Raw genomic sequence first — 25,386 nt, 5'->3', positions numbered from 1 at the left:
AACTCATGTGTCAGGTCCCCCAAAATTAAGGATTAGCTTTAAAAAAGCAAAAACAAAACAAAAAACCCCTAAAGGAACCCCTCATTTTTATTTGCTTTCTGGGTTTTGAGCCTTTAGGATACACTTGGGTCACATTTTCAAGCTTTTCTCTGCAACCGTGGAGACTAGAAAACAGCGTTAAAATCAAGCTGCAATTTTCATAATCACGAGATTCCAGGAACGGGCGCATTAAAGAAATCACAAGAGCTGGCAACAATGAGTCACTCTACATAGTAGTAGAGACCGCGTTATTTGCTTCCTACAGAACTACTGTAGCTCGTACACAGTATCACAAAGTCAGGGCTTCAAGGCTCACCCTGAGGCCCTGAGCCAGCAAAGTACTTACGCATGTGTTTAACTTTAAGTATCGTAGTCCATGTTACTTCAATGAGACTAATATGCTTAATGTGAAGAATATTATTAAGTATCATGCAACTCTGGGACCTAAGTGAGGATATATTTCATACATCAGAGGTAGATTCAAAAGTTTGCTTACAGAAATCAAATCCTCCCCTACCCACAAAAGTTGTTACAACAGTTTCTATTATAGCATTTTACACTTAGGTCACACCAATAAAACCTTCCCATGCAGACCTCCAATTCAACCCTCAGGGTTGAATTTAAATTGATATAGTGAGACCAGTATAACTCCTAACGTAGACACACTTATTCCAGCATAAGACTGGTCTTTCAGCATAGTTTAAACCCCTTCCCAAGCAACATAAGCTAAACTGAAAAAAAGCCTCTCTTACATAAGAGTGTCCACACGGGGGATTATACTGGTAAAGCTTTCCCACATAGACAAGCCCTTACTCTAATAGACAGTTTCTGTAACATGGTTTCTGTAAAGGGAAATCATATCTTACTAATCTATTAAAGTTCTTTGAAGGGGTCAACAAACATGTGGACAAGGGGGATCCAGTGGACATAGTGTACTTAAGAGTTCCATAAAGCCTTTGACAAGGTCCCTCCCCAAAGGCTCTAATGTAAATTAAGTTGTCATGGGATAAGAGGGAAGATCCTTTCATGGAATGAAAACTGGTTAAAAGACAGGGAACAAAGGGTAGGAATAAATGGTAAATTTTCAGAATGGAGAGGGGTAACTAGTGGTGTTTGAGACCCCTGATCTAGGTTGTTATAATTTGCATCTCACCATCCTGGAAGACAACATCAAACTCTTAGTCAGGATTCCTTAAAATATCTGCTGCATAGTATAACTGAAGACAGTGAGCAACATCCACTATATGTGGTACATTGACAAGTCTCAGCTGTACTTTCGATAGACACATTTAGAGAGCGGTCTACCAAAGCAAGTCAAGAAAGACATTTTATTTATTTTTATTTTCATGTATTTAAAAAATCATCATCTTCCTCCTGCACACATGCCTTTGCTGAGTAACCAAGTAATCTCATTGTTGTGGCACCGTCTCTTCCTCTATCCTTTCTCTTGCGATTTGCTTTTGCCCTCACATCTAAATTGGGCTGTAAGCCTTTGCCAAAATCTTTAACAGCACTGTGAGGTGCCTAGCTTACCTGTGTTGGGGGGGGGGGGAGCTGCACAAAAGACAAGATCTTGATATAAGTGGTCAGGATTACCTGATGCCACAAGAAGGGCTACAGAAACTCTATTTTAATGGCCAGATGGATGGTCAACTCCTAAAGTGGACTGGAGATGAAATTATTTTTCTTCCAGAAGTCATGCTCATGCCAGCAAAGCATCACTAAATCTGACTGCAATTGGCCACAATCCTGCCAAACAGCCATGCAAGCCTCCACACAATGCAGCTCTTCTAAAGAGCATCCATCTTGCCTTGTAGCAGTCCCATTTCAGACTATGGTCTCTCCCAAGTAGCAACAGCCAGTTGTGTCACACTGTACTATAGTTTTTTGGTATGGGTAAATATGCCACCAGGGAGCACCAAATTCAGACTCTTGAAATCCACTGTAATCTGCATTTGAACCTAGATTTCCAAAAGAGGATTAAAGTCTGAACCACTGCGCCTCCAAACCCAAGCTACCCACATTTTTGGGTCTCCAATAGTTATTTGGGGAGTTTGAGCCACAGATTCCCTTCAATGGGCAAAGTGGGGTTCCTGGCCACTGGTCCATTATTATTTGTATTCCAATAGTAAGCAGAGACAATCAGTGATCAGGGCCCTATTGTGCTAAGCACAGTACAGACATAAAAAAGGTACTCCATTCAATACAGCACAAACATAAAGGTGGTCCTGTCAGTACTTCTCCCCCATCTGTAAAGGAAGTTTAAAGGTCAACACCAAGCTTGATGCTCACCAAAATTCGTATGATAGCACTTTCCTTCTCCCGTCCCCGGTTCATGTTAATGCCATGTTGGGACATTATTAATGATCAAGTACAGTTCAGAAGTATGCTTTAGATAAGCACCCAGAGGTTCTGGGTGCCTTATCTTATCTTATCTGCTCAAACCTGGACTGGAAATTTGGCAAGATAAAGCATTTGCCTGAGGTATCCTTCTTCCAGTGATGCTGAAAAATGCTGCAAGAGTGCAGCACTTGCAACTGAACCAAGACATGTATGAACATTCAAAAGTACGAATTGTGACAAAGCTCTGTCCTTGCCTCCGTGGGTCCTGCGTTTCCTGGCGGATTTCGCTAGCCTCAGAGGCTCACCGTGACCCTCCACGTAACCCTTCTCTCTCTAGAGACAAGGGTCACAGTCTACTGAGCCATTTTCATCATAAGCCAGCGAGGCAGGTGAGGAGAAGTTATTCTTCCTTGCGCAGTCTCTGTTGTCTCCCAGTCTCAGTGATTAATCAGGGGGCAAAGTGGGGGGAAGGGGAGCCCAGGCCCACCCTCTACTCCAGGCTCCAGCCCAGGGACCCTAATAGTATCAGCCATTGTAGCTGACCTTTTAGAAATATGACATGTACAATTCCCTGGGCTACTTCCCCCACAGCAGCCCTCAATTCCTCAAGCTCCACTTCACCCTTACCTCAAGGTCGCCTTCCTTGTGCCTTATATAGTATGTACAACTCAGTCTCTCCAACAGCGCAACTTCCTCCCACAGCTCCTGACATGCACATCCACCTGACTGACTGAGAGGCTTTTAACTAGTTTCAGCCAGCCCCTGATTGGCTTCAGGTGTCCCAATCAACCTAGCATTCTCCCTGCCTTCTGGAAAGTTCTTAATTGGCCCCAGGTGTCTTAATTGACCTGGAGCAGCTGCCATTTCACTTATCCTGGTACCAGGGATTTGTTTAGACTGGAGCTAATATATCTGTCTCCCACTACTTTTCTATAGCCATCTGGCCTTGTCCCGTCACATAATTTTATATACAAAATCTGAATTTGCAAACTCCAGTGAGCTTCAGTTCTAGATGATGTTTCAGCTGTTTTTAATTCATTTGAACTGGTTCATGCATCCTTAGATGATACATTAGAAGACTCAACACCTCTTGAGAGACCTGTGGGTGATATAAAACCACCAAAAGTTAAAGGGTGTCTGTCTGCTTTTAATGCCACTTTGACCTCAATGAGAGCAGGACTCATAAGAAAAGTATTAGTTGTATTTTGAGTTAGGTAGAGTTGCACCAGCATATTCCCGAACCCTTTGCTCTTACTATTGCATTAAGATTTTCTTTTACCAATAGAAGAAAAGCTGATCTCTGGTGTGCTTTGACAAGTTCCATTGTCTAATCATTAGTGACTAAATTTACCTTAAAGTCATTGTTGTATCTACCATAGTTTACTCGACCCATGTTTTCTACCAACACATCCAGATTTGCTCCAGCCTTCCCGGTTATATTTATCATGTATGATTTGCCTCGTTCAAGGACTCCCTGAGGAACCTGTAAGCATAACACCAAAAGGAGAAAATAACGTAAGGCTCAAACAGAGGACAAAACTGGATTACTCATTTTTGAGACTTACTGGCTTGTACAGAGGAAAATATCCCCCTGCTGCCCTGCTCACCTCAACCCCTTCAACTATCATTTAAGTTGATCAGTAAGATATTCAGCTAAGTAGTGTTTCAGTTATTCAAATAATGGAAAATTATCAGTTTCCTCAAAAGTGTGGTACACTTCGTTCACTAATTCTATTGGTTTTTAAATTTCAAAGCTCTGCAAGGCTTCTCATTCCTAAAAAACTCAAGTTGTCAAGGTCTGTTCAGATGACTGAAAACAGTTTGCACGCTTTATAGGTGAAATATGTCTCATTCTCAGATTAAGCTCTGATGCATTTTTTTTGTAAAAACACTAAGATTCTGAATAGAAAACCAAACAATAATTTGGTTTTGCCAATAGAGACTCTACTGCTTACTATACAATACATCCTTGATGTATTATATAGAAAACAAAGTTCATTAAAGCAATATTAATGCAATATGCCAGAATAAAGAATGAAAGCTGCGCTTTGACAGTCCATAAATTGACTTTTCTCCTTATTGAGCAGGAACGAAGCTGTGCTGTACACAGTTCAAGGAGGAAAGCGGGGGAGGAATCTACATCCTGTAAAAAAAAAATTTAAATTTGTGGTCAATAACCCAATGTCACAAGCAAAGATGTAGACTCAAGTTTCCTGCAATAATCAATTGAAACAACCTGCAGGAGCTGATCAAATACAGTCAACTTCTAATTTGTATCAAACCAGTAGTAAGCAAACCCAGCTTATAGATTTTTTTTTCTACTTGTATGAAGACCCTAGACCAATTTTCAATTGTCTTGATACTAATTATACGACTTTCAAGTAGACCATAGAAATGGTGTGCACAGATTTGAATGTTTTAAAAACTTTACTAAAGTGTAGAATGTACCAACTGTATGATCCCTTTCTTTCTCTTTACATTTCATATTAAATTAAATAAACTAAACTGTATTTGTGTACATGGGGAAAAAAGCCACAAAGTACACAATACAATTATTAATCATAGTTACCCAAAGAAGGCAAGTGACAGACATGGATATCGGTAGTTGTAAGGTCAATATTTACCCCATCTACAGAGACATAAGCACGGTCGTGGACTCCGTTTAAAGGTGAAAAGAGTGGTGTTGGCTCACTACAATTTTTTGGCAGGGTAGTCCTGTACAGCACAAACCCAAAATACTAGAAGAAAAAAATCAGAGAACCAAGTCATTCTGAGGCTACACTTGAGGTCACACAATGGAAACCAATAACCAGAATTTCGGCCTACACACTGGAAGAGTAATTTCAACTTTCATACCCTGTCTGGAGCGATAATCACAAATGGTTTCAGATGTCCTAGTTAATATCTTGTCAAGTGATTTCAATTTTTAATACTCAATGTAAATTTCGTAAAGTTTCCTACATATCTTTACATGACCTTAAAGATGAAGATCTCAGTTAAGATTTCTCCTCCTCTGCACCTCAATAAGAGTAAAGGGTCATGAACTGAATCCATTGATTAGTTCACTGAAAATTGATAAAAATGACAACTGGAAAAAACGTTGCAACTGAAGCTTAGATAACAAGCTAAAAAACTGCACCCTATAGCCAAAAACTGATGCCGGTACTGCCTGTATAGGAGAACCAGCTGCTATGTTACTGGAACAATTAGGAATATTCTCATGTGACATATTGCCATCAGGGGACAATAAAATCAGAGCTGCTGGATTTGTTCCTGTAAGAAATGAAACAAACACATTGAAACCATTCGGTTTTTCCCCAGTAGCATTAACATAACACCACTGTCTGACATGAATTGGATTTTAACGTGGTTCCCAGCCTCTGGGGCAAGAAGAGGTGGGAGCATGGCAGTTCGAGCCAGCCACATGTGACCACCAATGCATTCAACCAGCAGCACAGATGGCAGGAAAAAACAAAACAGAGGAGGCTGTGACCATTCTGGGCCGCCCCTTTTCCTGACGTGTCTCTGAGGTTCCCATGAGACCAAGGCAGGTGACAGGGTGTAACAGCTGCAAAGTCCAGCAGAGTGTGGAGAAGAGAAGCAATGCATGGAGGGTGAACTGCTTGAAACATCACCCCATGAGCGGGGATGCTGAAACCAGGGAGCTGATTGGTCAGGGGCTCCTTTTAAACCGCCTGCCTGGTTTCTTTTCATAGGGTCTTTCAGCAGCTGACTAGAGTGCCTGCTCTCTGCTCCCACAGAAGCACACAAGTAGCAGGACAGCTCCTGAGCCTCTCTCTCCTGGCTGGATCCCTCTGGTATGTGCAGGTAGAGGCAGAGAAGGAAAGACATCCAGCTTACTGGCCAGTAGTTGTAGCTTGGCCAGGGCAGATCTGGGTTTTGAACCCAGCCCAGCTAACGTTCAGAATTGGGTTTTGAACCCATCCCATCCAGTGTCCTGGGACTATGGGGCAGGTAGCTGCTCAACAGTCCCGCCCACCACACGTTTCCTAGTGGTTGCTTCTTTCAGCTGCAGGTAACTGGCTCCTAATCTGTACATAGCTCAGCAGAAGGGGTGATCTGGGAGCCAGACGCATGCAGCGGAAAGGTGGGGCCACTGAGCAGCCAGGAGGGGAACAGAAAAGAAGTCGGGGAGAAGGGGCAAAAGATGTGGGGAGAGGAGGAGGAGGAAGCCATGGCAAGAAGAGGAAGATTGGAGCAAGATGCTTTTTAAAGGGTTTTTTTCTAAATCAGTCAGTGGTGTAGAGGCCTCCTGGTGAATGGGATGAGTGCACTCTGATGAGTTCTGGGTGACTACTCTCAGAATTTTTTCTACCTACATTCTGAAGAGGAAAGGAAGTAAAAATGAATAAGATACCCACAAAACATTAACCTTGTGACCCTCCTCCCATCCGCCCCCGCAGATCTCCTGCCCTGTTTATCAAGAAAATTGTCCCTGGCAGATGTTTTGACGCATCAACTATACATCAGAGAGAAAGAAAGAACAGACAGAGAGGAAGAGTGGGGAAAATCTAGAAAACAGGGAGGAACAAGGTGGAAGGGATCTTTGAAACCGAGTGCTTCACAGAGAGACTATAAAGGGGGAGAAAGAGCAAGAGAAATGGAGGAAGATAGTGAGGATGAATAAAAAATGGAAAGTAGAGATAACAAAAATACAGAAAGAGAGAGAGAGAAAATGAGCCAAAAAACCCCGAGTGAGATTCAGCAGTGAAGCCAAAAATATGGTGGCCGCAGGAACAGATGGCGTCACAAATGCGGAGGGGTCTCCAACCCAAGGAACTTGGGAACAACTACTGTAAGAAGTACAACACTGCAAGATTTAAAGGACCACGTTCGGACTTGGTTTAAGACCTTTCACCCCAATGCAGTGATATCAAGGCTAAATTTCATGTAATAAGATTTGGAAAATGATCACTTAGTAGTTACATGAGGAGTTATTGCGGGAGGGATAGCTCAGTGGTTTGAGCATTGACCTGCTAAACCCAGGGTTGTGAGTTCAATCCTAGGGGGCCATTTAGGGATCTGGGGCAAAAACTGGGGACTGGTCCTGCGCGGGGTTGGACTAGATGACCTCCTGAAGTCCCTTCCAATCCTGATAGCCTATGATTCTAAGTCTTACCTGCTGCAGCTGAACAAAGGATAAGGGGTAAGTGCTTCTTATTGGCCCAGAGGGTGACAGGTCATCAAGAAGCTCTGCTACTGTGCCTAGCTGCAATGCAGGAAAAGCAGATTTAGACTGGTCATAAAATTCAACATTTAATTAGTAGCTAAATAAGACAACAATATGGTCCAAATTCTGCTCTCAGTTACACTGTTGTAAATCTGATGTAACTATTGACTTCCAATGAATTACTCCAAATTTATTATCTGAGGTAGCTCGGAGCAGAATTTGGCTCTGTCAAGTATCATCTAAGAGGACTTTTAAAATAACTGAACCCACATTTATTTTTGAAGCAGGAAGGTCCCAATTCAGCAAGATGTTTAGGCACAAGTTGAAATTTAAGCATGCAATCGGTCCACTGACTTTATTAAGACAATGCACAAGTTTAAAGTTAAACATGTGCTTAAGTACCTTTCTGAATCGGTCCAATAGGCACAACTATACTGCAGGTTAACATACCTATGGTGCCCTCTGATCTCTTTTTGAGATGATAAGAGCTCTCTTTCAGACTATGTTTCTCTCTCAACATTTGCTGTGGATTCTATGTATTAGTCAGGAGGCACACAATATGCATAATACCCTCTATAGGCTCAAAGGTTCAAGTGTTTTGGGATTTTTTGAATAAGAGCATCAGAATTTTAGTCTATTTTACACAAGTGTCTCCACGGGCCCAGTGTAAATTCTACATTGGTGATTCCAAATATTTTCCAAAAAGTCAGTATTTGCTTTCAAGTAGTGCTGCAGAAAAGCCACTACAAAAAAGAGCACTTCAAATGTTGTAGAATTTGATACATATTTTATACAAATTCACAGTAAAAAGACAACAATGAAATGCTGGGTGTTTCAAAATAAGAAAAGAGCAAGCTTTTGCACAGGCACATTCAAAGATGAGAATGCAACATTAAAAACAAACATCAACAACATTATGTATGCACGTTCCTACACGTGCCATAGGATAACCTGAACCATCTATTCACATGCGAGCACTGATTTTCATAGATTCATAGATATTTAGGTCAGAAGGGACCATTATGATCATCTAGTCTGACCATCTGCACAACGCAGGCCACAGAATTTCACCCACCACTCCTGCAAAAAACCTCACACCTATATCTGTGCTACTGAAGTCCTCAAATCATAGTTTAAAGACTTCAAGAGCAGAGAATCCTCCAGCAAGTGACCCGTGCCTCATGCTACAGAGGAAGGTGAAAAACCTCCAGGGCCTTCCAATCTGCCCTGGAGGAAAATTCCTCCCCGACCCCAAATATGGCGAGCAGCTAAACCCTGAGCATATGGGCAAGATTCATCAGCCAGATACTACAGAAAATTCTTTCCTGGGTAACTCAGATCCCACCCCATCTAACATCCCATCACAGGCCATTGGGCCTATTTTGTACATAAAAATAGAGTGACTACTCAAAGACAGTAGTCTGGATATAAGTGGGTTATTCATACAATAAAATTTTATAATTTACCAGTTCTATGGCATGCACATCACCATGGCGTTGGCCGGCCAGCCAGCAGGTCATGGGGCTGCTCCGGCCGGCGAGGCTGGTGCTGGGGCTTCTCTGGCCTGCCCACGATGTACACATAGCTATGTGTAATATTACTCACTATTGAATATATACTAGCTCAGAGAAACCTTATAAGGCAGCCTCTTGTCTTCTGGGACCACCCTAAAGTATGCTTAGACAGATGGGGCAGTTCTGCTTCACCTTCACTGGATAGTCGTTTCTGTGAAAAATTTCACTTCTGCAGACCACTTGAGCTGGATGACTTAAGACAGGCTGTGCTGTATTATCTGTTATCAGTACTGAATGTTGCAACACTTCATATGCCCATAGCCAAATGGATCAGGCTTATCAATCAAAAATGCTGTCTGGCCAAAACTAAAGAATTACAGAGCCCCATCCAAACTTACGAATTACTACATCCAACTTACCAACTCCCCCAAACAAAAAAAATGTCCGTTATGGCATATAGAGTATTTATTTGCAACACACAGCACCTCCTCTCTTCCCATCCTTCTCTTTCTTTTCAATACACCAGCAGCTAAAGCAGCCTCTCCTTAAACTTTTCTCTTCAGCAGGCTGTGAAATAAACCCCAAGGGCTTACCCAAACTTTGAGTTATCCAAAGGCTGGATAACTACAGCTATACAAATATCACTCATTTTAGTGAGACTTAACACACAGCACAGTGTATATTATAAATATTGCATTTTATTTACAAGTCATGCACACTGGCATATTTCCTTTTGGTGTAATAGGGTAAGATAAATGTTAGTTATTGGTGGGGGTAATTTTGAGACCAGAGTCAAAATGCTTGTCAAACTGAATAAACCCGATTTTAACACAGCTAATTTTGGCAAAGCAGTGTTAGTCCTATGGCTTAGCACTTCCATAGTGCTTTTCATCTGCAGATCTCAAACAGGTTAACAAAATTATCATCCTCCCATTTCACAGAAGGGGAAACAGAGGCAGAGGTTCACTGATTTACTCAAAGTCAGACAGCAAGAAAATGGCTGAGCCAGGAAGAGAAGTCAGAAAGCCTTTCTCCTAGTCCCATGCCCTATATCCTCCTCTCCTCAAGAGGGTTAAGAAGCCTTTTATCTATGAGTTTCTATTCTCTCCTCCCTGCTCCTTTATATAGTGCCCGTAGATGGACATTCCAACTTCATAGAAATGTTCCTTACGAAGAAAAAAGTATGCATGCACAGATACACCTACAGGGTAACAAATGAACATTTACCTTCTCCATTGCCACTTGCCCATATGCATATTTGGGTGTTGTTGGTGGGATAGGGCCCTCAGGTAAGTGCTTATACTAGTAAAATAAAAGAGACCACATGAAACTTGAATCTGAAACACATTGTAACCAAATTCTCATCTAACATTTTGTAACTTAAGGGGAATAAAGACAGCAAACTAAAGACAGATTTGGTCAAAAGTAAAATTTTTCATAGAGCTGTAGGAATGCATTTGCAGTAGATCTTAAAACAGAAGTGTTAAAATCCACCTGATTTAGTTACATACTACACATGATTTCAACAGTAACTCAGAAATGGGAGCCTTCATAAGAACCTAGATAAATAGACAAATAGTTGTCTGAGACTGCCCTCTCTTCAAATCTCATGTAAATCATTCCCAGTTTGTGAAACCATCTAGTCTTCCGAGCAGGTTTTTGTACGTTATGATACCTAGCCTGGGCCTGCCAGAGTCTCTATAAGTCTCTGCCTTATCCAATACACATCACGCGTTCTGTCCACTAAGGGCCAAAATCCACTCTCAGTGCCACCAGACAAGTTCTTATTTACTCCAGACAAGCACAGTGGCAACTGCAAACAGACTTTGTTCAAAAATAAGGCAGAGCTCTGCAGAACCCGTTTCATTCACTTTGTATCCCTGCCTTGTTCATTGAACAAGATCCTGTCTTGTGCACTGAAGAGGCAGAACTCCAGAAGAAGAGATGCATACTTACATGTGCACGAGGGGGCCTCATTACGATTGCCTGCATAGCCTTAACCATTTCCTCACTTTGGAGTCCTTAGTTTTGCATCTTTAAATTTCTTAATACCTTTTTTTTTTTTTTTTAAGTTTCCTAGGTTTGTTGTTTTCTTTTAAATAAAAAATTCCATCTTGTGAACCTATTTGCTATTCAGCACCAGGCTGTTATGTCTTGCACAAGATGCATGCTCAAAGCTCTGCCTCATCTCTTATACACTTGTGGAGGTAAAAATTCATTCATATCACCTACTTCTGCATGCACAATACTAATAGACTGTTGGGAGATACTAAAATAGCTCATGGAATTTGAAAAACACAATAATTGCACATGCACAAAATGTTGGTATTAGTGTTGCCAACTTTCTACACACACACAACTGAACACCCCCCTCCCCCACCCCTTCTCCGAGACCCTGCACCTTCTCTGAGGCCCCGCCCCCGCTCACTCCATCTCCCCTTCCTCTGTCGCTTGCTCTTCCCACCCTCACTTGCTCATTTTCACCGGGCTGGCTCAGGGAGTTGGCGTGCGAGAGGTGGTGAGAACTCCAGCTGGGGGTGCGGGCTCTGGGGTGGGGCCAGAAATGGGGAGTTCAGGGTATGGGAGGGGGCTCTGGGTTGAGGTCTAAAGTGGGTTGGGATGCATGGGGGGTGAGGGCTCCGGCTGGGGGTGCAGGAAGTAGCTTTGGGCTGAAGGGTGGAGCCGAGGGGTTCAGAGTATGGGAGGGGGCTCTGGGCTGAGGCAGGGGGTTGCAGTGTGGGAGGGGGTACAGACTTTGGGCTGGGCATAGGGGTTCCGGGGTGAGGCAGTGAGGCAGAAATGAGGGGTTCAGGGTGCGGGAGGGGGCTCCAGGCTGGGGATGAGTCGAAAGAATAGTAAATATGGCAGGCGACCAGCTTGGCTTAATGGTGAAATCCTAGCGGATCTTAAACATAAAAAAGAAGCTTACAAGAAGTGGAAGGTTGGACATATGACCAGGGAAGAGTATAAAAATATTGCTCGAGCATGTAGGAATGATATCAGGAGGGCCAAATCGCACCTGGAGCTGCAGCTAGCCAGAGATGTCAAGAGTAACAAGAAGGGTTTCTTCAGGTATGCTGGCAACAAGAAGAAAGCCAAGGAAAGTGTGGGCCCCTTACTGAATGAGGGAGGCAACCTAGTGACAGAGGATGTGGAAAAAGCTAATGTACTCAATGCTTTTTTTGCCTCTGTTTTCACTAACAAGGTCAGCTCCCAGACTGCTGCGCTGGGCATCGCAAAATGGGGAAGAGATGGCCAGCCCTCTGTGGAGATAGAGGTGGTTAGGGACTATTTAGAAAAGCTGGACGTGCACAAGTCCATGGGGCCGGACGAGTTGCATCCGAGAGTGCTGAAGGAATTGGCGGCTGTGATTGCAGAGCCATTGGCCATTATCTTTGAAAACTCGTGGCGAACGGGGGAAGTCCCGGATGACTGGAAAAAGGCTAATGTAGTGCCAATCTTTAAAAAAGGGAAGGAGGAGGATCCTGGGAACTACAGGCCAGTCAGCCTCACCTCAGTACCTGGAAAAATCATGGAGCAGGTCCTCAAAGAATCAATCCTGAAGCACTTGCATGAGAGGAAAGTGATCAGGAACAGCCAGCATGGATTCACCAAGGGAAGGTCATGCCTGACTAATCTAATCACCTTCTATGATGAGATTACTGGTTCTGTGGATGAAGGGAAAGCAGTGGATGTATTGTTTCTTGACTTTAGCAAAGCTTTTGACACGGTCTCCCACAGTATTCTTGTCAGCAAGTTAAGGAAGTATGGGCTGGATGAATGCACTATAAGGTGGGTAGAAAGCTGGTTAGATTGTCGGGCTCAACAGGTAGTGATCAATGGCTCCATGTCTAGTTGGCAGCCGGTATCAACTGGAGTGCCCCAAGGGTCGGTCCTGGGGCCGGTTTTGTTCAATATCTTCATAAATGATCTGGAGGATGGTGTGGATTGCACTCTCAGCAAATTTGCGGATGATACTAAACTGGGAGGAGTGGTAGATACGCTGGAGGGGAGGGATAGGATACAGAAGGACCTAGACAAATTGGAGGATTGGGCCAAAAGAAATCCGATGAGGTTCAATAAGGATAAGTGCAGGGTCCTGCACTTAGGACGGAAGAACCCAATGCACAGCTACAGACTAGGGACCGAATGGCTAGGCAGCAGTTCTGCGGAAAAGGACTTAGGGGTGACAGTGGATGAGAAGCTGGATATGAGTCAGCAGTGTGCCCTTGTTGCCAAGAAGGCCAATGGCATTTTGGGATGTATAAGTAGGGGCATAGCGAGCAGATCGAGGGACGTGATCGTTCCCCTCTATTCGACATTGGTGAGGCCTCATCTGGAGTAGTGTCCAGTTTTGGGCCCCACACTTCAAGAAGGATGTGGATAAATTGGAGAGAGTCCAGCGAAGGGCAACAAAAATGATTAGGGGTCTGGAACACATGAGTTATGAGGAGAGGCTGAGGGAGCTGGGATTGTTTAGCCTGCAGAAGAGAAGAATGAGGGGGGATTTGATAGCTGCTTTCAACTACCTGAAAGGGGGTTCCAAAGAGGATGGCTCTAGACTGTTCTCAATGGTAGCAGATGACAGAACGAGGAGTAATGGTCTCAAGTTGCAGTGGGGGAGGTTTAGATTGGATATTAGGAAAAACTTTTTCACTAAGAGGGTGGTGAAACACTGGAATGCGTTACCTAGGGAGATGGTAGAATCTCCTTCCTTAGAGGTTTTTAAGGTCAGGCTTGACAAAGCCCTGGCTGGGATGATTTAACTGGGAATTGGTCCTGCTTCGAGCAGGGGGTTGGACTAGATGACCTTCTGGGGTCCCTTCCAACCCTGATATTCTATGATTCTATGATTCAGGGCTGGGGCAGGGAGTTCGGATGTGTGGGGGTCAGGAGTGCAGGCTCTGGGCAGCGCTTACCTCAGGCAGCCCCTGCCCCTAGGCGCTAGAGAGGGGACATGCCGCAGCTTCTGGGAGCTGCAGGGAGCCTGCCTTAGCCCTGCTGTGCCACCAAGCAGACTTTTAAACAGCCCGGTCAGCAGTGCTGACCAGAGCCGCCAGGGTCCCTTTTCGACTGGGCGTTCCTGTTGAAAACCAGACACCAGGCACCCTAGTTGGTATAGGGTGGGCATAAGAGGAAGTTACTCATTTTGTGCAGTAACAATGGTTCTTTGAGATGTGTCCCCCTATCGGTGCTTCACCATAGGTGTGTGTCCCTGCGCTTCTGATCAGAGATTTGTGTAGCAATGTCTGTTTGGTCCACACATACGCTTCCCCCCGACACACCCCGCCCTGCTCTGCCTCGAGGCTAATTAGTGTTGAGTGGGCAAACCACCCTCAGTTCCTTCTGTTCAGAGTTTCAAAGTAGAGGGGAGGAAGGTGGGTTGTGGAGCACCCATAGGGACACACAACTCAAAGAACCATCGTTACTGCACAGGGTGAATAGCTTCCTCTCCTTCTTCTTCTTTGAGTAGTGTCCCTAGAAGTGACTCCCGAGAAGTATCCCAGATGGGAGGTTAGGGCTTCGGAATCAAGTCTGTTATGGATAGTAATACCGCATAGCTGTAGCTAGCATTGGCAGCAGAGTCCCCAGTAATCATGTAGTGTTCTGCAGTGGTATGCATGGATGCCCAGGTGGCTGCTCTGCCGATTTCCAAGATAGGGACATTCTTGAGGAAGGTGACTGAGGAGGAAGTCGACCTCGTGACGTGTGTGGGGATTCCAGATGGAGGTACTACACTGCAAACCTCATAGCAGTGTTTGATACAGTTCGAGACCCATTTGGAGAGTCTTTGCGCCGATATTGCTGTGCCTTTAGACCTATCGGGAATGGAAAGGAAGAGTTTAGGAGATTTCCTAAAAGCATTCATCCTGTCCCAGTCGAAGGCCAGGGCTCTCCTAACATCCAGAGTATGACGTATGGACTCTCTGCTATTGCAGTGAGGTTTAGGGTAAAAGGTTGGGAGGTGAATCGGGCGGTTCATGTGAAAAGATGAGGTTGCCTTGAGTATGAACTTTGTGTGCAGCCTGAGTGTAACCTTGTCATGAAAGAAACCTGTAAACGGGGGGTGCGCCATCAGTGCTGCTATCTCCCCCATTTCTCCTCCCTGAGGTGATGGTGACCAGCAATGCTGTCTTCCAGGTGTGTAAGCGAACAAGTGGCCACAGGATCAAAGGGCGGTCTAGTCAGGCTCTTTAAAGCTAAGTTCAGTTCCCATGTTGATATGGGATGTCTGGGTTGAGGAAAGAGGTTCGCTATGCCCTGGAGGTATCTCTTTGTAGCTGGGTGTGAGAAAACTGAGTATCCCTCTGTTGGTTGATGGAAAACCAGTATGGCCGCCAGGCATACTTTGAGCGAACTCAGAGATAACCCTGACATCTTGAGTATGTAGTCTAACACCACAAGGAGAGTAGCAGATACCAGGACAATTTGCCTGGAATTGCACCAAACTTGAAACCTGGTCTACTTTTGCAGGTAAGTACAATGGGCAGTCAATGTCTTACTGTATAGTAACACTTTCTGTATCTCCTCAGAGCAGAAGCTCTCTATGTGTTGGAACCCTGAAGAAGCCAGGCCTAGAGCTGGAGTATCCACAGGTTGGTATGGAGAGTGCATCCTTCATTCTGCAAGAGGAGGTAAGGAGTGGGTTGAAGAGGGATTGATGGACACGCCGCCAGCTGTGACAGCTATGGGTATCACATCAGTCCTGGCCAGTTGGGAGCAATCAATATGATGTTTGCTTTTTCTCTTTTTATGTGTGACAGGACCTTCAGCAGCAGAAGGAATGAGAGGAAGGTGTATAGAAGGCCCTCATCCCTTGGAAGAAGAAGAGTGTCCCCTCATGAGTGCTGTCCAAGGCCAGCAGTGGCGTGTGCATTTCTGGTTCCGGTAAATGGCAAACCAGTATATCGTCAGTGTGCCTCATTGACTGAATATGCTGTGAAGTACTACTGGGTTCATTTACCACTTGTGGTCGTGTGAGAACTTGCAACTGAGACTGTCTGCTGTTGCGTTCTGCACTCCCGGTAGACAGGCCATGGATAATAGAACATTATGGGAAATGCACCAGTTCCAGAGCTTTAGCACTTCTGCACAGAGGGAGGACAATCTGGTGCCTCCCTGGCAATTTATATAGTACGTGCACTCGATGTTGTCTGTCATGACTTTTGTGCGTGTACCTCTGATCAGTGGAAGAAAATGAACATAAGTGTTCCTGACGGCTCTGAGTTCGAGGTGGTTGATGTGGAGAGTCGCCTCCATGGACAACCATTTGCCTTGAGTCATGAGGTTGTTGAGATGTGCATGCCAATCTATCAGGGACGCTTCCGTCGTGACTAGTAGTGTCAGGGGCACTGTGTGAGTGGGACCCCTGTGCAAACGGCTGTTGAGTCTTTCCACCAATCCAGGGAGCGTTTGACCCAGAAAGACATTCAGAGAGGTTTGTCTAACCTGCCTTTGCTTGGCCTGTAAACTGAGCTGAACCACGTCTTCAGGCACCTCAAGTGAAGTCTGGCAGGAGATATTACAAACATGCCCCCCGCCACGTGCCCCAGAAGCTGAAGGCAATGTCTGGCTGATGTTTGAGGGCTAGTTTGCACTGTCTCTCTAAGTGCCGACAAGCTGGGAAATCTGTGCTGTGGAAGGAGCACTCATTTCCAGTGAGTCGAGATCGCCCTCTATAAATTCCTAGCATTGTACTGGAATTAGAGTCAATTTTTGGATGTTGACTCGTATGCCCAGTTTCGTGAATACGTCCATAGTTCCATGGGTGGCCCGTAGGGTTTCTTCGAAGGAGACAGTTGTCTAAGACTGGGTAGATCATGATCCCCTGAGTACGCAGGTGGGTTGCCACTATGGAGAGGACCTTGGAAAATACTCTGGGAGCCAACAAGAGGCCAAAAGGGAGTACTCTGTGCTGGTACTGATCCTGACCCAGAGTAAATTGGAGGAATTGTCTGTAGGACGGCAGGATCAATATGTGGAAATACGTGTCCTGAAACTTGAGGGCCGAGAACAAATCTCCCTGTTCCAAAGATGGAATAATCACCACTAATGTGACACATCTTGACTTTTTGAGCCTTGATATATTTGTTCAGTGCTCTGAGATCCAGTAGGGGTCTCCAATCTCCAGTTTTCTCGGGGATCAGGAGATATCGAGAGTAAAAACCTTTGCCTCAGAGATGCAGTGGGATGGATTCTATGGCTTCTAAGCAGAGGAGGTGATCCAGTCACAACAGTCTCTCATGAGAAGCATCCCTGAAGAGGATTGAATACACATGGGAGATTACTTCCAAAACCCATCTGTTGGATGGATTCCCAGTTGGGACGGAACAGAGCAAGGCCGTATCCAGAAGGACGAGAGAACCTGGAAAGTGGCAGCTGCTGTCAAAGGCAGTGATCTCTCAGGGCCTTGACCAAGGTGTCAAAACTGATGTTTTGAGGTGGAAGACTGCAATGTTGAAAATTGAGGGCTTGATGGTTTGCACCTCAGAAACTTGGACCTTTTTCCTCTGTGGTTCATAATAGCATTGTGGTGGGGAACTGCGGTGTACGCAGTTTGTGAGAAGACTGAGGGCTACAGTCTTTTTTTGTCCGGGCGCATTGATCCCCACTGACCAAAGTGTGGTTCTGGAGTCCTTTAGAGTGTGGAGCGACTCATTGGTCTTCTCAGCAAACAACTTAGAGCCTTTGAAGGGGAGGTCTTTCACAGCTGTCTGAATCTCCTTTGGGAAACCCAAAAGATGCAACTATGAAGCTCACCGCATCACAACTGCCATTGAGATGGAACCGGACACTGTATCAGCTGCACAAAGTGCTGTCTGCAGTGTTGTTTTGGCCACCACCTACCCCACATCGATAATGGCTCAGAATTGTTCCCGTTGTGACTCCGGTAGATGGTCAATACAGATGCTGAATTTGGCATAATTCATATAGTCGTACTTTGTCCTTAAGGCCTAGTAGTTTGCAATTCTGAATTGCAAAGTAGCAGAAGAGCAGGCCTTCCTTCCAAATAAGACAAGGCACTTCCAATCCCCATCATAAGGGGTGGATCTGGAACGATGAGTTAACCGCTTATATCACGATGGAATTAGAGGGAGGGTGGGAAAAAAGAAATTCTGTATCTGGGGTGGGGGTGGGGGGGAGGAGGTGTACATAGTACTTTTTAATTGGCCCTTTTGCCTATTGGTGTGGCCGATGCTGGTGGTTGCCATACAAGCTTAACTGGGTCCAAAAGCTATCCTCAAGGAGGAGGATGTGTGTAAAATATCCAGCAGCTTATGGTGAGTGTCTGTCATCTCCTCCAGAAGTATTAGTAAGGTATCTGCCACCCTCTTCGTAAGGTCTTGGAAGAGCTTAAAATCATCTGCCATAGATAGTGGAGGGAGCATAACTGTCTCTTCTGAAGGGGAGGAAGAGACGTTAGTATGTGGTTAACATCCCCCTCTAGTCCAACCTCCTGCTCCTCCAGGATCTCCTCAGGAGGGTCTGAAGCCATAGATGTGGTGGCTGTGGGAGAACGCCTCACAGACTCTTGGTGTGTGCCACTAGACGCCCAGGAGGCATGATACCTATAGGCCACCCACAGATCCCAGTAGGGCCACTGGGGTGGCAGATCCCCATGCTTGGTCATACCATGGGGGTTATCCAGAGTGAGGATATGATGGGGAAGGGCCAGCAGGTAGGGATAGGGAGCATAGTGGGAGTGACGAGAGAGAACCTCCTCCTGGACACTGTCCGAATCTCCACTGGAAAGTGGTGGAGCCAATGCCGGGGCCCTGGTACCAAGCAGAGGAGACTCTGGTGCCTCAGATACCATGAGGTTCTTAGAGAATCTAAACTCCTGCAGTGCAGCAGTAACTGGTGCCAGTTGCTGGTGTTGAGTCGATGGTACCAAAGGGACCAGAAACCTTGGCCACACGAAATGGTCCGATTATGATGGTCTTGGAGTCATTGGTACCGGGGGCGTCCCTACTGGTGCCATCTGTCCGGAGGCGGTATGATCTAGGCTTCTCTTCCTGACCTGCAGTACCAGTGCTTCAGTGCGTGTGCCCATAGGTTCTTTAGGCTTACCAGCGGCATCTGTAGGAGAAGGCCCACACAATCTGTGGGTACCGTGCTTAGACACCTTCAGTATCAAGGAGACTGAACGTGCCAGGGATCTCCTCTGGCTGGTTCAGGGCTCTCTCTCTGGGGGCTCGAAGCTTTCTTTTTAAGAGGTCTTACATAGGGAATCTGAGGATTTCTTCCTTGGTTCACCGTCCTTGGAAGTGGAAGGTTGCACAGATGACTCACATCACCTGAGAGAGACAGGCCGCGGGTCAGTCGCAGGCTGAAGAGCTCCCTCCATAAGGAGCAGTTTCAGTTTCCGTTTTTTTCAGAATTTGGCCTTCAGCTGCTGACATGTCTGTGGAACGCAGCTCTCGACAAGGCAAAAGACACAGGGGGAATGGCCGTCCCATACTGGAATGGCCTCCCTGCTGGAGAGAATTCTTAAACCGGGAAGGTCTCTTATGGGGTGGGGGGGTGGGGGTGGGAGTGTTAAAGTAAATAAGTTATTTTAAGTTTGTTTGTTTTTTTAAACAGGGGAAGAAAAAAACACAAAGAAAGTAAGAAAAGAACAAAAGTACTAAAAACCACCTCAGAAAGCATTTCTAAAGTAAAGTATCCGTGAACGGACTGCTAATTGCTCCATCTCTAGCCAGGGGCAGTTGAGAAGGAACTGAGGGGGGGTTTGCCTGCAAAATGCTAATTAGCCTCGAGGCAGAGCATGCGGGGGAGAGTTTGGAGTGCATGTGCAGGCCAAACAGACACCTCTACCAAAGGTCTCTGATCAGAACCGCGGGGACGCACCTGCACATATGCCTACAGTAGAGCACCTATAGGGACATTACTTGAAGAATTGCTGCCCTTCATTTAAGATAGTTGTAATAAACAGTTAAGTTCCTTTATGGAACCAGATGAATGAAACAATGGCGGCCTCCACCACAAAGGCACACCTTACTGCCCAAAACAAAGACACAGGTAAGCAAAAGAAGCTGCGCTGGCTGTTGTTCTGTGAAGGTCTGTGTGTCTCTCAAAGAGCGGGAGTAATGCCACAGAAAGAGACCAAGGTCTGGTCTCCTCTGAAAAGTTAGGTTGACATAGCTATAGCACTCAGGGGGTTTGAAACCGAACTAACTCCCAGTACAGATACACCTATATTGACAAAAGAATGCTTCCGTCAATTGAGCTACTGGTACTCAAGGAGACAGAGCTCATACAGCGATGGAAAAACTCCTTCCGTCCATGCAGTCTGCAGCTATGTTATGTGGTTATGTAATAGTAGGATTTTATGTTAGTATTTTGTATAATTTAGAATGAAGGATAAAGAATAATAATGTAGCATGTATTAAATGTATTGGTGTATGATTTGACCATATCCTGCCAGCCATCCTTTCTGAAAGCAGAAAGGAATGGCCTAATGGGTCATTGGGAGAGATGCATCAACCAGAATCTGTGGTTGTGCTGATTTCAAGGCAGTGACAGACCTTTTAGGGTCACCACTTAGTTGTAGGTTTAGCATTTTAAAATAAGTAAAAGAATGCAGTGGTTGTTTTCTTTTGCACTGCAATTGGATACTCCTGTTCAAAATGTTCTGTGTAAATTAATTCTGTTTTGTGTGTCAATGAGGAACGTGTGAGTTAAGAGTTAAGTGTGAAGGCCATCGCTGAGCCAGATGGTATAGGGAGAAACTGAAGACAGATGCAAGGGCGCCAGGAGACTGCAACACGCCCCTGTTGAAATGTCAGCGGAGGGCAGATTGATGACTCTAAAGATGAGACAGGCACCTATCAATGGCGACAGGATAGCTGTGATCAAAACCAGCCTGGGATAACTCCCTGAGAGACTTGATGAAACAACAAGATAAAGGATGAGAAGGACAATTTAAGAAAACAAGCACTCGTCAAACAACAATTGATTACAGCATGCTGGTGCAAAACTCATTAGTCCCAATGAAGATAAATCACAACATAAACAGGGGGCCTTGCCATGAAACTTTGGGTTCATCCTGCCAAGACTTCCCCAGAGCATCGTGTCGCGACCGACAGAACCCGGCTCCTACCTCCCCGTGATCAACCTAGCTGGCCACTACACTGATCCGGACTCTGGACTGGTAAGTATAATATTGACTGGCGGGGCTGGGAGGGTAGAGAGAGAGAGAGTGTGTGTGTGGTGTGTGATTGAATGCATATGCTAATTGTTGTATCTTCGATAAGCGTGGTGCATTGCCTTTTCCCCTGAAAAAAATCCCGTGTGCTTCTTCTTATAAGCATAACATTTTTGCTGGACAGCTATGGTGCTGTAGCTGTGCCACTATAGTCACCATAGTATAGACATGGCCAGCAATGGTAGCAAAGAAGCACCAGAACAGACCAAGGGAATCAGGGGCAGAAAAGCCAGGAGACAGTCAGAACAAGTAGCCTGTTTTTAAAAGCCAAACTGAAGCAGCTTGTCTACTAGACCATGACAAAGCAATCCCTACATCTGACATATCTCCCTGCCAAGTTTCAACCATTTAATTGGTAGAGCTGTTAAAAAAAGAATTATTTAGATCCCTAGATAATGGCATAACTCCAATTCTTCCTCACTCTTTGTACTTGAAAATGGCTCAACCAGTTCTGCTCAAGCTTTCATAAAATCCACTCCAAACAATTTTCACACTAGGAAAGAGACCAAACATGGATCGTTTCAGTCCAAAAGCAGAAAGTTATAAGCAAACCGAAAGAGGCCTGTTAGGTCAGGAAAACAGACAATGATCTCCCCCCCGCAAAAAAGCCTATAGGGGCTCACTACATGTTATGCTTATGTCATAAATATAAAGGGAAGGGTAAACACCTTTAAAATCCCTCCTGGCCAGAGGAAAAATCCTTTCACTTGTAAAGGGGTTAAGAAGCTAGAATAACCTCGCTGGCACCTGACCAAAATGACCAATGAGGAGACAAGATACTTTCAAAAGCTGGGAGGAGGGAGAAAAACAAAGGGTCTGTGTCTGTCTGTGTGATGCTTTTGCTGGGGACAGAACAGGAATGGAGTCTTAGAATTTAGTAAATAATCTAGCTAGATATGCATTAGATTATGATTTCTTTAAATGGCTGAGAAATTAAGTTGTGCTGAATAGAATGAATATTCCTGTCTGCGTGTCTTTTTGTAACTTAAGGTTTTGCCTAGAGGGAATCTCTATGTTTTGAATCTGATTACCCTGTAAGGTATTTACCATCCTGATTTTACAGAGGTGATTCTTTTTTACTTTTTATTTCTATTAAAATCCTTCTTTTCAGAAACTGAATGCTTTTTCATTGTTCTTAAGATCCAAGGGTTTGGGTCTGTGGTCACCTATGCAAATTGGTGAGGATTTTTACCAAACCTTCCCCAGGAAGTGGTGCAAGGGTTGGGAGGATTTTGGGGGGAAAGATGTTTCCAAACAACACTTTCCTAATAAATAAACCCAGATAAACGTTTGGTGGTGGCAGCGAAAGTCCAAGGGCAAAGGGTAAAATAGTTTGTACCTTGGGGAAGTTTTAACCTAAGGTGGTAAAAGTAAGCTTAGGAGGTTTTCATGCAGGTCCCCACATCTGTGCCCTAGAGTTCAGAGTGGGGAAGGAACCTTGACAGCTTACAACAAATCTTATCATTTTGAAAGCAGGTATTCATTACAGGACAACTCGCTTTTTAAACATAACTTTAGCTCAAAATGTGATTGAGCAGACAGACTCTTGTTGGTTTAGAACCCACAGCACAGACAGGAAGACTTTGTTTAGATGCTCTGGATATGCAGGGAAAAGCTAAACAAACCACAGTGTAAAAGTTGCATACACCAGTCTGGCCTACCAAAATTGGCAGTGCTTACGCCAACACTTCAGATGCTATCAAAACCAGCTCTCTGCATGAAGTTGTATCTCCCTCGGTTCACATGCATGCAAACACTAAAGCTCACATTTCAGACAGGCACTCGCTTTAATTAAGGAACTCAAGAGCAGTACTTTTTTTGTGAAGTTCATTGGCAAGGGAAGCCACAAAGATGTGAGGACTGAGGTGAACTATACTCTAAGGGAGGCAATATAAAGCTATCAAACTATGATGAGACTTGGCAAGTTAAGCTTGGGAACAATAGAGAAGGTTATGAGAATGTTCTACAGTAGCCTTTCAATGGAGACAAAAATAAACCCAACTTGACTTGTGCTTAAACACAGAGAGGGGCCCAAAGCAAATACTTGGATTGAACAGTCTTGAATTTTGGGGTGTTCAAAGACCAGATTCAAATTCCGCAGCTCAGCCTCATCTCTTGTGTGTAAAGTTACGAAGGGCAAGTCTGTTCATCGGAGTTAGCTTTCCCACTCTTAGAGACCCCAAACACCACAGTGCACGACATAAAGTTTGGAAGCAGACTTTGGGTGATTTTTTTATACAATAATCAAAGAACTCAGCAGCAGCAAAAACCAGCAGCATATTTCAGTGCCTGAAGTGGATAATAAATAAATTGGCAGAATTTTTTTTTATAATTTTGACAGATAACATCCATGTTTGTTTTTAAGCATTTTCCCCCTATTTTTATCGACTTAAATTTTTCACACTTGGGGGCATTTTGGAAGAGTCAGACAATAACTATTTAAAGACAGCAGAGATTGAGATTCAAAAGGTTAAAGCTTTATAACCTCTAAATCACAGATCGTCAACATCATCTGTCAAAATATGCAAAGTAAACGTCCTTAAATCAAAGTCTAAATAAGTCCTCAAGTAGCACTTTTCTAACTTTGCCTATCTGTACATTTCTGTTCTTATCTTTTTTCATTGGTTTGTGTGTGCTCAGTGAAATCAACATTTACTGATAAAAAACCTAAACCTTCCAAACCTAGTAATAAATCAGGATGCATTAGGCAATCCACACCAATGCAGAACCAGGAGAGCTCACACAATAAGCTAGTGAGGTTTTAAAGAAACATTCTAAAAGCCATGTCTTTTACAAACACTCACCCTACCGATGACTTCTCTCAGAGCAAAATATTTGTCGGTGAGGTCCCCTGCTTCACTCAGTGGAGCGTCATAGTCATAACTAGTAGGCTGTGATGAATAAGGCATGTTTGCCCCTGTGAAAATCAAAAATTAAGAAATCAAAAACAATTGATGGAGCTTCTCCAGTCCCCTCCCCAATGGGATAGTTTTTTAGACGTGTTTCTTTCCACCCACAAATTTCTTTGTTCATAGCATCTCTAAGTCTAGTGATTCAGCTTGGGTCCCCTTCAGGAAACCATCCCTAATCAGGACAGAACTTAAGCACCTGCTTACATTTCATTGAAGTCTGTTGGAGTTAAGCACATGCTTAAGAAACACCCTCAATTGGAATGGATTTATGCATATGCTTAAGTGTGTTCCTGAATGAGGGCTTTGGATAATGAAGTGGTGATTAGCAGAGATGTAATGCTGCTGAAGTACAGGAGGTGATATGCTCTGGAACTTTTTAATTCAAGGGCTCCTTGGCACCCAATCCTCCTTCCCCACTGGCATTTAGAATACTTATCTGTGTGTCTTGAGAAAATGAATACAGAATTGATTTAGGACATGGCAGACCTAAAGGCTGAAAGTTTAGAGTGTGTGTAATTTGTAATATACTGTAAATGACAGGTGTAGGCCTCACCTGTAATTGGAAAGCAAGTCACTTTTCTCTAATTGTTTCTTACCATTCCAATAGGCAAAATTGGTTCCACCTATAAACATGTACCTAAAAAGAAAAACAAATAAAGCCACTCAAACCAGGCTTTGCTGACTGCCACCTTACTCACATTTTTCATTAAAAACAAATCCTCTCTTGAACATGCACTTACATGTTAACGTTAGCGCCACGTGCCAGGATTTCATCAAGAGTTTTAGCTATCGTATTTGTTGGCACAACAGAATGAGGGTGACCCCAGTGATCCAGCCAGCCAGTGTAGAACTCAGAGTTTACCTGCCCAGGGTGAAATGTGGAGAGTTGGGGAGAGAACATGAAAAGCGGGGGAGAAGGAGGAATATAAAAAGGAAGTAATATCAGAATTAGAGGTTAAGTTATTTTACACTCAATTTATGTCACTAGCAATAAGAAAAAAAGCAGCTAAGTGCATTTGAATCATTTTCAAATAATTACTATAAATACAGTGAAATATGTTAAAAGCTAGCCACCCACACGAGATGAGGTAGCCCTTTAGCTAAGATTAAGTCCTTCTCTCAGAGCGGCTAAGGCGTCAAAATGGCTCCTAATCAGCTCACATCCCATTAACTTGTGTA

The 25,386-nt window shown here is 44.3% G+C and overlaps 1 protein-coding gene across 2 annotated transcripts in view; it reads right to left on the bottom strand.

Moving 5' to 3' along the window:
- The window catches only part of GLB1 (galactosidase beta 1), a 71,478-nt gene that overhangs the window by 10,801 nt on the left and 35,291 nt on the right, over window positions 1-25,386 (bottom strand). For both annotated transcript variants that reach the window (XM_048838891.2, XM_048838892.2), the window contains 7 exons: window positions 24,948-25,069; window positions 24,804-24,844; window positions 24,100-24,212; window positions 10,315-10,389; window positions 7,523-7,612; window positions 5,007-5,120; window positions 3,734-3,865 (listed from right to left, as the gene is read on the bottom strand). In XM_048838891.2, coding sequence (XP_048694848.1) covers window positions 3,734-3,865; window positions 5,007-5,120; window positions 7,523-7,612; window positions 10,315-10,389; window positions 24,100-24,212; window positions 24,804-24,844; window positions 24,948-25,069 — 687 coding nt within the window. The remainder of the gene's footprint in view (window positions 1-3,733; window positions 3,866-5,006; window positions 5,121-7,522; window positions 7,613-10,314; window positions 10,390-24,099; window positions 24,213-24,803; window positions 24,845-24,947; window positions 25,070-25,386) is intronic.

Source organism: Caretta caretta, chromosome 2 (assembly GCF_965140235.1).
Source record: "Caretta caretta isolate rCarCar2 chromosome 2, rCarCar1.hap1, whole genome shotgun sequence".
In the NCBI taxonomy this organism is placed as follows: Eukaryota; Metazoa; Chordata; order Testudines; family Cheloniidae; genus Caretta; species Caretta caretta.
The sequence above is the reverse complement of the archived record's forward strand: the minus strand, read 5'-3'. Positions and strand labels throughout refer to the sequence as shown.